Source organism: Neomonachus schauinslandi, chromosome 10 (genome assembly GCF_002201575.2).
Source record: "Neomonachus schauinslandi chromosome 10, ASM220157v2, whole genome shotgun sequence".
Classification (NCBI taxonomy): Eukaryota; Metazoa; Chordata; class Mammalia; order Carnivora; family Phocidae; genus Neomonachus; species Neomonachus schauinslandi.
Window position 1 is genome coordinate 78,034,048 of NC_058412.1, and position 15,500 is coordinate 78,049,547.

The window sequence follows — 15,500 nt, forward strand, 5'->3', positions numbered from 1 at the left end:
TTTTTGAGGAGTTTCACAAAGAGGAGCCATTTGTTTATCTGTCGTCTTATCAGTCGTGCTGTCCTGGGTACTTCCTTCCACAGCTTGGCCTTTTGGAATGATTTTGCTTTTTATGTCTCTAGGGTTTGAATGCAGCTTTGTTTTATGAGAATAAGGATCCCCGTACTTTTGTGTCCTTGGTACCTACCTCTGCGCATACTGGTGATGGCATGGGAAGTCTGATCTACCTTCTTGTTGAGTTAACTCAGACTATGTTGAGCAAGAGACTTGCACACTGTGAGGAGCTAAGAGCACAGGTTATGGAGGTGAGGATCAGCTTTTGAGTTTATTTTCCCTTTGCCTTTAACAGTGAGTTCTGGGCTGGGGGCTGTCTCCTGCTATAGTGTAGTCTCTCTCTCACTCCCTTTATACTATGTCTCTCAGGTTAAGGCTCTCCCAGGAATGGGCACCACTATAGATGTGATACTGATCAATGGGCGTTTGAAGGAGGGAGATACAATTATTGTTCCTGGAGTAGAGGGGCCCATTGTAACTCAGATTCGAGGCCTCCTATTACCTCCTCCAATGAAGGAATTACGGGTGAAGGTAAGCCTAGGTGGTAAGTGTTGACACATGGGGACATGTACAGTGTGTATGAGTTCTGTTGAGGTCACTTCTTCACTTCACAGCTGCTTGGCTTAATATGCCCTTGCTCCTCAGCCTCTATTAGATGTCTTCATAAAGGGATCATCTGTCAGAATGGACAAGTGTCAAGTTCTTCTTAACTGAAGTATATTGTTTTGGTTCTAAACTGCTAACTAGTTTTTTATTCACATTTTTTTATTATGAAATAAAACAAATACAGAAAACTACACAAAACATAGAGGAAGAGTTGAACAAATTTTTAGGAAGCAGACAAACAGATGAAGAATAGAACATTGTTGACACCCCTGAAGCCTGTGTGCCTCTCACGGATGTTAGCGCCCCCCCCCACACCTTCCTAAAAGTTAACCGTGCTTCCATGTTTATGAGGGTAACTGATATCCTTTGTTAAAAATGGTTTTAATACCTGAGTGTGTGCCCCTAAAAAATATGTATGGACTTCATAAAGTAGAGTCGTTCTCATTTCCATTGTATCTGGCTTCTTTTAACTCAAAAAAAAAAAAAAAAGAAGACTTTTAAGATTTACCTATGTTGTTTCATATAGCTGTAGTTCATTTTTGTTGTGTGGTATTCTCCATGAATATATCATGGTTTATTTATCTGTTCTCCTGTTGATGGCACATGTAGGGTATCTCTAGCTTTTAAATTTTTGTTATTAACAACAGTGTTGTTGCTTTGAACACTCTTGGTGCAGTTGTGCAAGTTTCTGCAGGGTATGTGCCTAGGAGTGAATTGCTAAGTCCTCAGCTTGTGCTCAGCTCCAGTTTTACTAGATAAGGCCACACTGTTGTTCACGGTGAGTCCAACAAGTTACACTTTCAACTGCAGTATATTAGGGTTGCACAACTGTCAGCTCTTCGATGCTGTCAGATTTTAAAATTTTTCCATCTGGTAGCTCATTGTTTCATTTGGTACTTACCTGATTGAAATATGGTTGGCCATTATTTTGTATGTTTATTAGCCATTGAAGTTCACTCTTTCATGCAATGTCCCCGTGGTCCAGCATTGTCTGTCTTTATAGTCACGGGAGTGGTCTGTATAGTCGGGAGACTAGACTGTTAGTGGCTTGTATGCATCGCAGCATCTTCTGGTCTTTTTACCTTTTCTATGGTGTCTTAAGAAACAGAAGTGTTTAATTTTAATGTTGAATTTACCAATCTTTTGTGTTTATTGCTTTTTGTGGCTACTTTAAGAAAAATTTTCCTACCCCACGGTCATGAAAATATGGTCTCTTACATCATCTCCTGCTCCTAACCACTTTTCAGATAAATGTGGTAGCAAATGTTTTGATCTCTACAGAACCAGTATGAAAAGCATAAAGAAGTAGAAGCAGCTCAGGGAGTAAAGATTCTTGGAAAAGACCTAGAGAAGACATTGGCTGGTTTACCCCTCCTGGTGGCTTATAAAGAAGATGAAATCCCAGTTCTTAAAGTAAGTTACTTAAATTTTTTTTTTCCTCAGAAGCTGTGTGAGTCTGACACACCAGCAGGGCACATGTTGGTAGTGATGAGTGAAGTGGGCACCACTGTCTTTGTGAAGCCTTACCTGGTGGCTCATAGCAAACAGCTGATGCGTTTAGATTACTTCAGTTTGCACAGTCCTCTGAATTAGCATAAGTAATATTTATATACACTAGAATTCTAAAATACACATTTTATTTAAAGAAAAAACGAATCAAAAGCCCAGAATTTGTTGTTCATGTTTTTAGGTATCCGAATATGCCGACAGAACTCGAGAAAATTTTACAAGGAGGTAGGAGTTGTTTTAAAGCTTGTGTGCCTGTCTGTAGGAGCAGATGCCCACTGGAGTCCAGCATAGTTTCCCAAAAGCAAACTTTGAGTTTATATACTCACTTGCCGAAGAGAAGATGACACTCCCCCGAGCACATTGGCTCATCTCGTATGCTGGGACTCCTGTTACTCCTCAGACGGCACCAGGTCACCACCATCAGGGAGTTGGCCACCTGAGGGGAGGGCCAGTAAGGAGAGGGCAGGCATCCCTCTTTGGTCAGGCCCAACTATGGCAGGGACTGCTGCGTCCTCCATGGCTTGGACACGGCTGTCCTACTTCTTTCTGGGGGAAATCTCTTCATCTCTGAAGGAGCAGTGACAGAGTTTTGAAAAGGACACCGAGGTTAGGGCATTTCAGTGAAGGCAGTCAAGCAGAGCCCGTGGGCTACCGTAACACATTACAGTGATGTAGTCCTTTTAATTTTGAAAAGATTCTTCTCGTTTCATTCTGTTCACCCAGCTACCTTATTTGCCAAGTACAGCAGAGGTTAAATAGATTTCCATATTAGTAAACCTAAGACAAAGGTGAAGTGTGGGACACAGCTCAGATTCGGCTCCTAAATCTCCTCCTCCTTTCCAGCACAGGTTCTGTTACACCTTACGTTTTCTTAGCCTTGGTTTCATATTTTCACGTGAATACTTCATTAAAAAGAGAAACACAGTTTAATTCTAGGCCATTGCTGGTTTACAACCTTGTCACATTTAACTTCTTTTCAAGGATGAGTTGATCCATGAGTTAAAGCAGACACTAAATGCTATCAAGTTGGAAGAAAAAGGAGTCTATGTCCAGGCATCTACACTGGGATCTTTGGAAGCTCTACTTGAATTTCTAAAAACATCAGAAGTGCCCGTAAGTAATCCTACCCGACTCCACAGGAGTCTGTGATAGTCATGGTTTGTAGTGCTGTTTCTTTTCCTGGACACAGGCATTTAAGCTCAGAAACTCCCTTTCTACAGTATGCAGGAATTAACATTGGTCCAGTCCATAAAAAAGATGTTATGAAGGCTTCGGTGATGCTGGAACATGATCCCCAGTAAGTGATTTTTCTTCTGCTGTGAAGGCTTTTTCATATTACCTGTTTTCTTCAGACTCCATGACACACTCTGTGTTTCTCCGAATGATCTTTATTGTGTTTGAACCTTTCAGGTATGCAGTAATTTTGGCCTTTGATGTGAGAATTGAACGGGATGCACAAGAAATGGCTGATAGTTTAGGAGTTAGAATTTTTAGTGCAGAGATTATTTATCATTTATTTGATGCCTTTACGAAATATAGACAAGACTACAAGAAACAGAAACAAGAAGAATTTAAGTAAGTTGGTCATTTTACTTACTTTGGGTCTTTGGTAATGAAGTTGGTTGAGAATTACCAAGTACGAGTTTCTCCCGCTATCCTGAAAGTAAAGCGTTTCTGTGAAACCTTCCATGAGGCGAAATGGCATAGCGTGAAGAAGCAATTACCATTAATTTATATGGAAAATTTTCTGAGCACTCCCAGGCCCAAACAATAAACAATATAAATCGAAGTGAAGCCCAGATGCTCACAGACACAGCTTCCAGCTCTGGCGGCGTGACGCTGAGATGCTGAGTGTGGTCCCTGGGAAGAAGCTTGGCGCGGCCGCTCTGTTTGGGGTGCCCGCTGCCTTTTAATGGCTCACTGCAAAACAAATGCTAAACGTTTTTGCTTTTTGCCTTTTTTTCTAAGAGCAAAATCCTCCTCTTTTGGTGAGGGAAAGCAGGTACTAACATAGGTCTGTTGCAAAAGCAAGGTGGCATCAGGCGAACTTTGGCCATGTGGGGGAATACCTGTACCAGAAAGGTTTGTGGCCAATAGAAGCAGCATGGCATTTGCTCATCCAGAAGAGGCTGCATCCTGAAATAATGTATTAAAAACCACAAATTCTGCCCATCTGAGGCATTCCAGCAGTGTGTTAACTAATCCTCTGTAGCCTTGCAGTTTTTAATTTTCAAATTGGCGGGCCTGGGTCTCATTAATTGGTGAGTAGTCGCTAAAACCCTCTTGCTGGAGTTTCTTACCTGGGATTACCTGGGAAGGAAGGATCAAAATGTGAATGTGCACAGTGAGGAACTGCAATGAGGCGAGGTATTCCATGGGAGGAGAGCCTGCCCCGTGTAGGTGGCATCGCTGCGCGTGCTAGACGAGTCAGTGACCCTGGCCAGGTCCCTCCTCCTCTTGCAGCTCAGGCGAGACAAGCAGTGAACACATGAGAAGTAGGGTAAGGGCTGCAGAGCAGAGCAGGGAAGGCCTAAGTCAGGAGGAGAGCCATGAACAGCAGTGTGGTCCGGGGCAGCAGCTCAGCTCTGTCGGTCTCCCATTCAAGTAGAGATCTGGAGGGCATGGGGTGAGCCGCCCAGACGCACGGGGAGTTGTCCAGGCAGAAGGGCAGCACTGGGAGGCAGCCGCGTTGAATCTGACAGAGAGCGGTAGGAGATGGGGTCAGAGAAGTTGGTGGGACTCTGTAGGCCCTGGGGAGGATCTGAGGGAGGCAGCGGGGAGTCTTGTCAGGCTCCCAGTGTTCCAGGCAAGACATGAGGGTGGCTCAGACCATAGGGAGTGATGGCTCAAATTGGGGTACGTATTTAAAGGAGAATTGCCAGATGGGTATTAGGATTTAGACTGGGATACGCTCGCTTGAAATCATGAGACCAGAAGTGAAAAGACGTGGGACCAGAAGTGAAAAGACGTGGTTAAAGCAGACTGCCAGACCCTGTGAAAACACTTAAGCACGTGCTTGCTAAGCAGAGAAGTAGTGGCCTTTTGGATCACCTGATTCAGGAACGTGGTACGGAGAAGGTGGCTGTGGTTTGATGCCTGTGTGGGTCTCAGAGCAGGCTGCCCGTGGGGCCCGTCAAGGTTCTAAGCTCCATCTAAATTTAGGGGCAGGGCTCAGTGCTCCTGTGATACGGCTTCTTTAAGACTTGAGAAGCGACAGCAGGGATGGAGGGAGGGGAGGAGGATGGCGAGGGGTGGAGCACTCCATGCGGGTGGCCTGGACCGGTGCAGACACACTGAGGGCTGTCTGCAGTGTGTGCCCTGCTCTGCCGGCACCGCCTGGGGAGTGCTGCTGTTCTCCAGCGGGGGAAGCCTCATACTCACTTGTGTTTGGGTTTTTTTTTATGTTTAAGTGGTTTTGTCAGCTTCAAAATTTTGGGGTTTTCTTTTTTCCTTTTAGGCACATAGCAGTATTTCCCTGCAAGATGAAAATCCTCCCCCAGTATATATTTAATTCTCGAGACCCAATAGTGATGGGAGTGACTGTGGAAGCAGGTCAGGTGAAACAGGGGACACCCATGTGCGTCCCTAGCAAAAATGTAAGTTTTGGTTGTACTTTCAAAACTTAAGTGTGGTCTCTTAAAGGGATAAAATGGGGAGTCCAGGAGTGGTGACGAAAGGCAGAGCTTGTCACCTTCTGTGATTTATACCTCAGTAAGGAGTGCCAGTGTTGATTCTTAGCACCAGCGATCAGTGCTTCAGCAAATGAAAGGTGCAAGGTACTTTGAAATAGTGCCCTTTTAAAGATGTTTTGAAGTTTCAAGCCTGGGGAGAAGTTTAAAGAATAGAATAATGAACACCCATATTCCTTTCCTCGAGATTAGCATCTGCCTAAGAAAAATTAACTCAGTAATGTCCTGTAATTTACAGTTCTCACTCACATTTCCCCAACTGTCCCAAGTGTCTTGCAGAGTGCCATCTGCTGACCTGGTCCAGGATTCCTTCAAGGTGCATTGCGTTTGGTTGTTACAGGTTTTAGTCTCAATAGGCCCAGCCCCCCATCCTTTCTGGAGAGTCCAGTTGTTTTGCAGGTTATTTCTCAACTTGGATTGGTCTGATTGTTTCCTCCTCGCCAGGTGGAAGTTACAGTTGTTGAAACATACTGCATGCACAGGTGTTCCCACCTGCCTCCAGCCCCATCACATAGGCTTTCTTACTGTAGCGAGGCCATCTTTGTTTCCTGGGGCAGGTGCTGTTGGCTCAGCATTGCTCTTAGAAACACATCTTTCTCCCTTTATAATTACTGTCATGTCTGGGGCACTTGTGAGTACCTGTAAATATGTTTCAACAACCTTTATCTTCATAGATTTAGTAACTGGTAATCCTTGCTTAAGGCAGTTACACAAATGTTGGTAACATTGTGATCTGCCCCTCCCCCCCATACTTTTGTAAAGAACCTTCCTCCCCACTGAACTTTTCATTAAGTAATTTATACACACTCCCTTTTTAAAAAATTTGATGTTCTAATCCATTACCAGTATCCATTCTGGTCAGTGGGAGCCCATTTGAGCTGGTTACTTCAGCACTTGAGCATTTTCTTCCTTTCTGGTGCAGGAAGATGCTCCAGGCTCATCTAGTACTTTCCCTGCCCCAGACCTGGTTCCTTTAGTGGGAAATGGCGCACTAGGACTTGTTGCTTCTAGGGGTCGTTGCTTTTACACCATTTCAGTGGACTGAGGTGGGACATTTGCTTGCAGCAGTTATGTCCTGTGTGGCTTTGGCCACACCAGGTACTCCTCTCATTTTCACTCTTACTCTCCCATATCTCTTGACAAGGCGGGCATTGGAGTGCTTTTCTCCTGCACTGTAACTGAGCTCAGCTTGCTCCCAGCGCTCATCCTCTGACCTCGGCCTACAGGGCCCCACATCATGTGTCCCTGACTTAAACCCCTTGCTCTTCATTCTGACCACTCCAAGCTCATTTCTGATTGAGAAGGTTTGTGCCTGCCACGCCCTCTTCCTATGGCACGTGTCGTGTGAAAGGATAGAGCAGAAGTAGTAAGGCACGCTGGGTTGACAGGGTACTTTCCAAGTTGTCGAAAGCATATGAGTCCTCTTGCTTCACAAGCCATCTTGTGATGGGCAGAGGGGATGTGGTGTCATCCCCTGGCTTCCCAATGAGGAAGTCACACACACTGTGATGAGTGCTAAAGAAGGGTCACAGAGCCAAGGCGCTTAAACTGGCTTGTTGGCTCGTTTTTATTTCCGCTGTCCAGCTGCAGTGCCTCTGACTGGCAGGATTCCTCTGCTTACATTGCAGTTCTTATTTTACAGTTTGTTGACATTGGAATAGTCACAAGTATTGAAATAAACCATAAACAAGTGGATGTTGCAAAAAAAGGACAAGAAGTCTGTGTCAAAATAGAACCTATCCCTGGGGAATCTCCCAAAATGTATGGAAGACATTTTGAATCTACAGACATTCTTGTCAGTAAGGTAAGTGTCTCCTAAAAGTGGCCCATTTTAAGGAAGAGGGGGGTCGACTCTTCTCTGGTTACCTTTACGAAATAGCTCTGAGGGCTGGAAGTTTGAACTTTTACAGTCTGAGAGGACTGGATTCTTCCTCAGGGCAGGTCTGTGATGTGGCCTTGTCTTTGTTGAGGAAGGGGCCTCCTCCCAGAGAGTGCCCGCCAGGACTTGCAGAGAGTCTGCTACTCTAAAAGGCAGACGAGCACTGTATTGTATTTTGGCTAAGGTTTCTTTTTAATGAGCAGTAGCCGATGACAGGCATGGGCCACACTGCTTTTTTTGGACATGTCGTTGTTACACTGTTGCTGACCCTGTTTTGTGCCTTGGGCTTGCAGATCAGCCGACAGTCCATTGATGCCCTCAAAGACTGGTTCAGAGATGAGATGCAGAAGAGTGATTGGCAGCTTATTGTGGAGCTGAAGAAAGTATTTGAAATCATCTAATTTTTCCACATGGGGCAGGAATTAGAATAAATGCAATATTATGTTCTAAAATCACCAGGAAAAACCAGACAAAAATGGAACGGATGTATCTGGACACTGATGAACTTAAGTATGGAAGGAAAAAAATAGGTGTATAAAATGTTTTCCATGAGAAACCAAGAAACTTACACTGGTTTGACAGTGGTCGATTACATGTCCCCACAGTTGTTCCAACGTGCCTGTTCACCTGCCCCCCCCCCCCAACCCTTCTCTACTGGCTGCTGTTTTAAAGTTTGCCCTAACCCAAATTTGGATTTTTATTACAGATCTAAAGCTCTTTCGATTTTATACTGATTAAATCAGTACTGCAGTATTTGATTAACCAAGTTTCTGCAGATTTTGTGATTCTTGGGACTTTTTTGATGTAAGAAATACTTCTTTATTTATGCATATCCCTTCCCACAGTGATTTTTTTTTTCCCCCCAGCATTCTTCTGCCATATGCCCTTAGGAATTTTTTAAAATAGAAAATTAGGCACTCTGATCTCTGCTTTGTGTGAAACCATGGTGTAAAGCATAGCTGGCTGCTATTTACTGCTTGTATAGTCCTGAGAGTCCACTGTAACCAGCACAATTCTGAACTACCAATAAAGAAGAGAGACATCCACCAGTGAGCTCTGCTAGGCTTCCCTGCTAGCGTAGCTTCTCTCCATGAGTCATCAGCTTTGGTGTAATACCTCATGTGCCAGCACATGTTAGCATTAGAATTTCTGTACATTGATCTTGGTCTAGTTTGTCCCAGCAAAGTCCTATCTATCATGCATATGTTTCCTGCTGGGGCAATCAGTAGGGAGCTGGTAAGACTGTTTGGGCTTAGTGCTCTGAAGTTGTTGCAGAGAGACGTGGATTTTAGGTGGGAAGTCCACATGACAATATCTATCTTTTCCCCACTGTAAGAAATCTGTTAGTGTGGGATGAATTCTGGTAACAGATCTCTAGTATCAGACTACCTATTCATATTTATAGCACAGTGTTGAAGGCAATGTGAAGTGGTTGAAGAAAATGTCCCCAAGTATTCACTGGCATAGGATTACAAATATATATTTTTTCAACTATTATGGTATAGCCTAGCCTAGAAAACACTTCATATACATTTGAGAATCTGTACCATTCTTCATTACTACTGAAGTTTCTCAAGGGACAGTAGAGGCAGAGACAATAACGCTAAGCCAGCTGTGGGACATAATTTTCCCAGGAAAAAAATTGTGTGTTCTAATTTAAAACAAGTAAAGAAGACTTTCTTAACATGCTGCTGTGTTCATGCTTGGGGACAAGAGTGAGTGATAAGATTATTTAGAAGCTTTACCCGGAACAAGCAGAATCCCAGTCTGGGACCTCTCAGGAATTTCAAAGTTTAGCATGGAGCCTGTAACAGTCCAGCTTGTAGGATTCCTCAGCCTTTAAATATAATAAACAGTGCAGGATTTGCTTCCTAAAGGATTCACAAAAAGGAGCCTGTACAAAATATACATACAGTTCTTTATTAAACAACTGTAAACACTTCACTGTAAAAATCCATAAAACTTTATAAACAAACATTTTGTAAATAGAATCTATACTACAGTAAAAGAACACAATTATTTACATGCAATACTGACAAATTTGGCACTTAAAAAGAAATTGAAAATTATAAAAACTCCAAGCATTACTATCATGCACTTTGCCAATACCTCACAAGCACTTATGGCACAGCTAGCAGAGAGCACCAGGCTCCCTGGTGGGGTTTATGTAACTTTTAATGTGCTTCCGTAAGTTTGTTGTAAAACCACCTGAACATTGTCAAGAATAAAGTCAAATGCCATGTTCCAAACCGATTCCACCGACTGCTGCATCAACCTAAAAGGTGGGTTAAGAAAAAAGAGCAGGTAAGACCGACTCCTCCCGAAAGAATCAGTTGAACGTGTGTGTTAGGGTTTTAAACTATATACATCTCAAGGGGAACAATCTTTTGATCATGGTTTAGGGATTCGAAATGAAGCCCCCCCCCCCCGCCCTTCCCTAAGTCCACCGTTAATGGCTTGCGCAGCGAGTAGAAGCTGCTCCGTGCCACACCGCGAGTAGCCATGAGAGATGCCCCATTTTATCCTTCTGATACAGGTATCAAATAATTACCTTTTCATGTATTTTATAACTAGGTCCAGTTTTTCCAAATCTTTTTCCTCTATTAGATCAGTACAGTATTTCACAACTTGCAGAATGTCTTCTTCCATTGGATCTAGAGAGGGGGAAAACCTCCAGTAAGGACCAACTTCCTTCTGAAGAAGGCAGACCGCTAGCTGCAGGTATAGAGACGCGTGTTTCTCTAACTATCCCACTGACTTACAGCCACCAAATACGGGGTCTATAGTGTGGAGCTTTTCAGAGTCAGCCCCAGAGTTTCAAAGGTTAGAGGGTGGCTGGGTTTAGCCTACCAGATTTAGAGAAATGAGTTCCATCTCTACGGATGAGTCTGTTCCTGTTCTAAAATCCTAGAACCATTGCACTCAGTCCGCGGCTGTCTCGCCGGCCAAGCCAACCTGAAATGGTAGTTATCCATTCTTTGAGCAAGGTCTTCACATCACTGAATTCAACAGCTCCTGCTAGGTTGGGTGCCGGGGGTCTTGTGCAGCCAGCCGGCCCAGGCTGCGACCCGGAAAGGCCTGACACACCTGAAGTGGAAGCAGAGAGGTCTCCCTGTTAAAGAAAACAAACAATAAAAAGTGCTATGTTGACATAACAGCGAGTACGTTAAGATCTGATCAAAGAAAGGTCAAAGTTTAAAAGTATGCAAAATATTACCAGAGCTTTCTCAGAAGCAGGACCTTCATGTTTTAGAAACCCATCGATTAACTTCTGGGGACTCCCGCAGGCCCCGGGCAGAGTTTTCACAGGACTGTGAAGCAACTTGTTTTTCACAGGACTCTGAATCTTTTTCGGGGGACTGGTGGGATTTTTTTTCTTGTTCCGTTTCTTTTCTTTCACTGCTGCTGGTTTTAGCTGACGTAAGAGATTCTTTGGCACTAGAAGAATATGAACATGACATCTTCAGCAAAGTCTGTCTGGACAGTACCACGAGTTCTCTTTCCTCCTCAAAGACAACCCCAACGCGTGCGCACACATGTCCCGACACAGGCCCCCGAGCCAGACTGTGCGTGGGGAAGGCAGTACTTGGCCGCAGGCTCCAGGGTGCCTGCCCCCTGTGCTCACTTACCAAGATCTGTTCTATACAGGGGGGCCCATAAGGACCAACTGAAAATTAAACAGCTGCGGTACAACAGTTCAGGCAGTATTGTAATGCATGTTCGGAGACCTTCAGATTTGTTTTAAACCTACACTTTTTTTTTTTTTTTAAAGATTTTATTTATTTGAGAGAGAGAGAGAGAGAGAGAGAGAGAGAAACAGCATGAGAGGGGATAGGGTCAGAGGGAGAAGCAGGCTCCCCGCCGAGCAGGGAGCCCGATGTGGGACTCGATCCCGGGACTCCAGGATCATGACCGGAGCCGAAGGCAGTCACTTAACCAACTGAGCCACCCAGGCGCCCTAAACCTACACTCTTTGATGTATCCATCTTAAGTACTCAAAAGATTCTGGCAATAATTCAAACTTTTTCTGAAGTGAAGGTGTTTTCAAGTCAAGAAGCTACAGATACAAGTCCAGCTAGGACTGTGACAACACTTCCCCGCATCGTATACTTGTTCGGCTCCAATACAAAGAGCTCTTAGCATGACTAGCAGCTCAGACGCTGGCCGTTACGTACTCCGGGGTCACGCCCTACAGCGATCCCCTTTCTCTCGTCTTCAGTGATGGTACAGGTCCCTTCCCTGGCTACTTACCTGACACAGCGGCCGACTGCTGGTGAGCGCAGTTCTCTCCCTGCCTTTGCCTCTGATCATATGCTGCCTTCAGCTCCTTCTGAAGCTCGGCAGGAAGGGCGGCAAACACCTCAGGGTCCACCTAGTGGAAACGAGAAGGGTCAGAGTCAAACCTGAGTTGATGCTCTGTTTTTCACAAAACAGATTTTGTTTTCAAATCACGCTTTTCTGATCTGTATGAATTCTTAATAGGTCCTCAATATTAAAACTCACTGTATCCTCACAAGGTTTTAGGGTGAGAATAAGAAAATTCGGGGTTAAGAACTGACTTAAACAAAACCACTGCAGAACCATCAGGGCAAGCAGCACTCCTAGAAAATGAGAGGCAAAACACAAGAAATGAGGCTCATTTCCAATGTTTTTTTGAAACACCAAGCTTAGACTGTTACTGTCTCTAATCCATGATTCTGCATCTCCACCCAGTTATTTGAAGTGTGGCCCAATGGTCATCCCTAGCCAAGAAAATAGAAACAGAATGTGTTTGTTTTACTTCTGGGTGGAGACTTCAAGCACCCACATACCATATCCTCCCTCTTCTCTGCCAGTCTGTGTCCTTTAGATGATGCAGACATGAGCCAATCCCTCCCCACCGGCCCGCCCACCCCCACCCCAGATACGGCGTGAGCTACTGAGAGTTTAGGGTCCAAAGGAAAAGAGGAAATGAGATATGCCCTGAGCTAGAGCAGGACGGATGAGCATGTTCAGGGTAGAAGGTCTCTTACCTGTGAAAATGCTGGAAGGGCTATAACATTAATTCCTGTGTCACTGTTAGATTCTTGAGGTTCTGGTATTTGTAACAAAACCGTCCCAACTGGTTGTGGCAAAATTCCTGTATTACAGCCATTTACTGGCTCTTTCTTTCTGTCGCCATGCAGCTCTCCTTGCTGACCAGCACAAACCTGCTCTACTTGTTCCCGGAGATCAGGTGGAAGTGCTTCTAAAACAGACTGATCGAGCTATAAAATACCACATGAGTCTGAAGTTAAAGCATGCTCAGAGAGGAGCTTAGTAGAGTTAATGTTACCACTTTCACTTCAACCTGAACAATAAACAAAAGGTGCAGAGAAGCAGGCTAGGAAAGCTAACCCTCCAAAACAGCACAGTTTTAGAAGGTTTTTGGCCTTTTGCCATTGAAGCCCGAGTAGTAAGACTACTAAGAGTCTGGAGAGACAAGTGCACTGGCAGCACCGCTGGGTCAGGCGAGTCCAAACATACTCGCTCTATCTCCTGCGACTGCAGCCAAGAGATGGATCTCAGATCCCACCCAGGGGCCGGGGCCAGTGCCTATGGGATATGTCAGATTTCTGGCATCGGGTAAGAGAGTCCTGTTTACCTTTCACACAGTTGACCACCTGCCCCCAAATACAAATAATTCTGGTTCTGACAACACCAAGTTAGAAAAAAGGGATTCTAGAAACTAACTTTGCTCTAGCCTACATAGCAGATTCCTCTGTGCATCTGTGCACTTCCACTTAGAAACACGGAATCCCGTAAGCTGGGCAGGCCAATGTGATACTTTGCCAGGAACAACGGTTTCTGGATAGCTCACTAGCATCCGGGACCCAATGCAAGTGTATCACAACCGTCCCTTTCCGAGCCTTAAGGCCAGCATGTATGTTTCCTTCAGCCTCCTACCACGTAGTGGAGCAGAGAAACGGACTTCCCCGATATAGCTTAACCTTACAAGGAGCAAAAATGCCAACAGTATTACACATTTACCGTGCACACCAAGGGAATTACTAGCTTACGTTAGGAAAAACATGTAGCTCTCCAGAAAGAACTGTTTGCAAATACTGCAAGAAAAACCTTGGACGTAGGCCCCTACTAATGATCACCAAAGCTGTTTTACTGAATAGAGTTAAATCCGTATGATAACCGCTGCCACAAAGAGGTAAAGTGGCTACTGATGGCAGTCTGCAGAACTGGCTTCTATCCACGTTCTACAACTTGCAAGAGTGGCAGATCTTTGCAAAAGCACCACCTTTCTCCTAACGTGGTCTTTCTCATTTGGAATTCAGTAACACTGTGGGTCTGCCCTTGATCTACCCCAAGTAGCCCTCTCCCCTTCTTGGCTATGCTGACAACTAAAAACGTCATCCCTACTTTGAACCTGCTTTTGCACTTACATCATACTTAGAACTATTAAAAAAAAAAATACCTGGGAGGGTGACGGAACCTCTATACTCAGGTTAAGTCTTGATTTTAAGCTGATGGGAGAATGTAGACCATTCCATTTCCCTGAAGACTCAGCTTTGCTAGTAGCAGGATTGACACTTGATGTCAGATGCGTAGAAAAAGATGGCAAGAAAGTGCAGTTTCTAGAGGCAGAGGATATTTCCAGATCCATAGCAGCCAGAAATACTGAAAGTATAGAAAATACATAAAATAGCTTCTTCATATCATTAGGGATGGGGTAATATGGATTCCTTTAATCCATTTTAAGTAAAACAAACTTACGCTATTGATTCCTCATAATCCAGAATGTCAGTGTGTTTCTTAAAAAGTAGAGCCATGCCAGACAATTGTTATATTAACTTATTAGCCTTCCTAAAGGTAAAAGCAGCACCAAAACAAGAACCACACTGATGACCACTGACCTTCCTTGTGCTCCTCTTCTGTGGATTTCTTAGCTTTCTGAACTTGGAAGAGATCCAGGACAGAGCGTGACCCACCAGGAAAGTGGCTTGACTGAACTGATGGGCGACCGGGGCATGTGGAAGGGTTTGGATTGGTCGGAACCAACTGATTGACTTGAATCCCAACCTAGAACCAGAAGTGGAAAATGTGTTTCCAGGAAAACTGAAGCAAGAATATCAATTCAACTATGCAAACTTCTCAGCTATTCCTTTTTAAAAAGATCTTCTAGGTCCTATTTCTAGAATAAAAGATTAAATGAAAGTATTCAGTCTTCTATATGATTTATTACAAAAACTACTAACTAGATAGTGAGCAGCTATTCACCTCAATCTTGGGAGTATCCAATTCTATCCAAATATACTGCAATGTCTTCAAAATCAGAAAAATCCAAAAAAGTGTAATACTTCTATATTCCACTAAAGTTCTAACCAACCAAGTTTTTAACATAAAAAAAAAAAAATTCCATAGGGGTCAGTGGCCCCTTGCAGCCTTACTCATTTATCATTTTTGTTTAAAATGAAGTACTTCTCAAATAAATGCATGTGGGCGGGGTGGGATGGGCAGTGCCCCAGGTACACTGCACCCCGGTGTCTAGATAACTACACCCCACAACACTGTAAAGCCTTACTGTAACAGTATTTCAAGGAGGAGTTTACATCGTGTCTGGCTTAATAACTGTTTAATCCTTCCAAAAATGCCACACCAAGCCAAAAAATGCCTTTCACTCACATATGTGTACACACAGTGGAACCCTGCAAAGGTTCATCCTCAAGAAAATTAAGGTTTTTACATTTTTGATACCCTCTCACCTACGTGTTCCAAAGGCATGTTTCTGT

At 44.0% G+C, this 15,500-nt stretch overlaps 2 protein-coding genes across 3 annotated transcripts in view; one reads left to right on the top strand and one right to left on the bottom strand.

Annotated features, from left to right (window-relative positions):
- Nucleotides 1-9,986, top strand: part of EIF5B (eukaryotic translation initiation factor 5B) — a 100,006-nt gene extending 90,020 nt beyond the window's left edge. For both annotated transcript variants that reach the window (XM_021701186.2, XM_044918807.1), the window contains 9 exons: nucleotides 123-305; nucleotides 424-585; nucleotides 1,942-2,073; nucleotides 3,151-3,282; nucleotides 3,390-3,466; nucleotides 3,580-3,744; nucleotides 5,627-5,765; nucleotides 7,501-7,662; nucleotides 8,031-9,986. In XM_021701186.2, coding sequence (XP_021556861.1) covers nucleotides 123-305; nucleotides 424-585; nucleotides 1,942-2,073; nucleotides 3,151-3,282; nucleotides 3,390-3,466; nucleotides 3,580-3,744; nucleotides 5,627-5,765; nucleotides 7,501-7,662; nucleotides 8,031-8,138 — 1,260 coding nt within the window. In that variant the 3' untranslated portion in view covers nucleotides 8,139-9,986. The remainder of the gene's footprint in view (nucleotides 1-122; nucleotides 306-423; nucleotides 586-1,941; nucleotides 2,074-3,150; nucleotides 3,283-3,389; nucleotides 3,467-3,579; nucleotides 3,745-5,626; nucleotides 5,766-7,500; nucleotides 7,663-8,030) is intronic.
- REV1 (REV1 DNA directed polymerase) overlaps nucleotides 9,639-15,500 on the bottom strand; it is a 101,178-nt gene continuing 95,316 nt past the window's right edge. The window contains exons 16-23 of the mRNA XM_021701189.1: nucleotides 14,625-14,790; nucleotides 14,186-14,388; nucleotides 12,750-12,983; nucleotides 11,989-12,109; nucleotides 10,955-11,175; nucleotides 10,693-10,849; nucleotides 10,289-10,391; nucleotides 9,639-10,012 (exon numbers count right to left, since the gene is read on the bottom strand). Coding sequence (XP_021556864.1) covers nucleotides 9,901-10,012; nucleotides 10,289-10,391; nucleotides 10,693-10,849; nucleotides 10,955-11,175; nucleotides 11,989-12,109; nucleotides 12,750-12,983; nucleotides 14,186-14,388; nucleotides 14,625-14,790 — 1,317 coding nt within the window. The 3' untranslated portion in view covers nucleotides 9,639-9,900. The remainder of the gene's footprint in view (nucleotides 10,013-10,288; nucleotides 10,392-10,692; nucleotides 10,850-10,954; nucleotides 11,176-11,988; nucleotides 12,110-12,749; nucleotides 12,984-14,185; nucleotides 14,389-14,624; nucleotides 14,791-15,500) is intronic.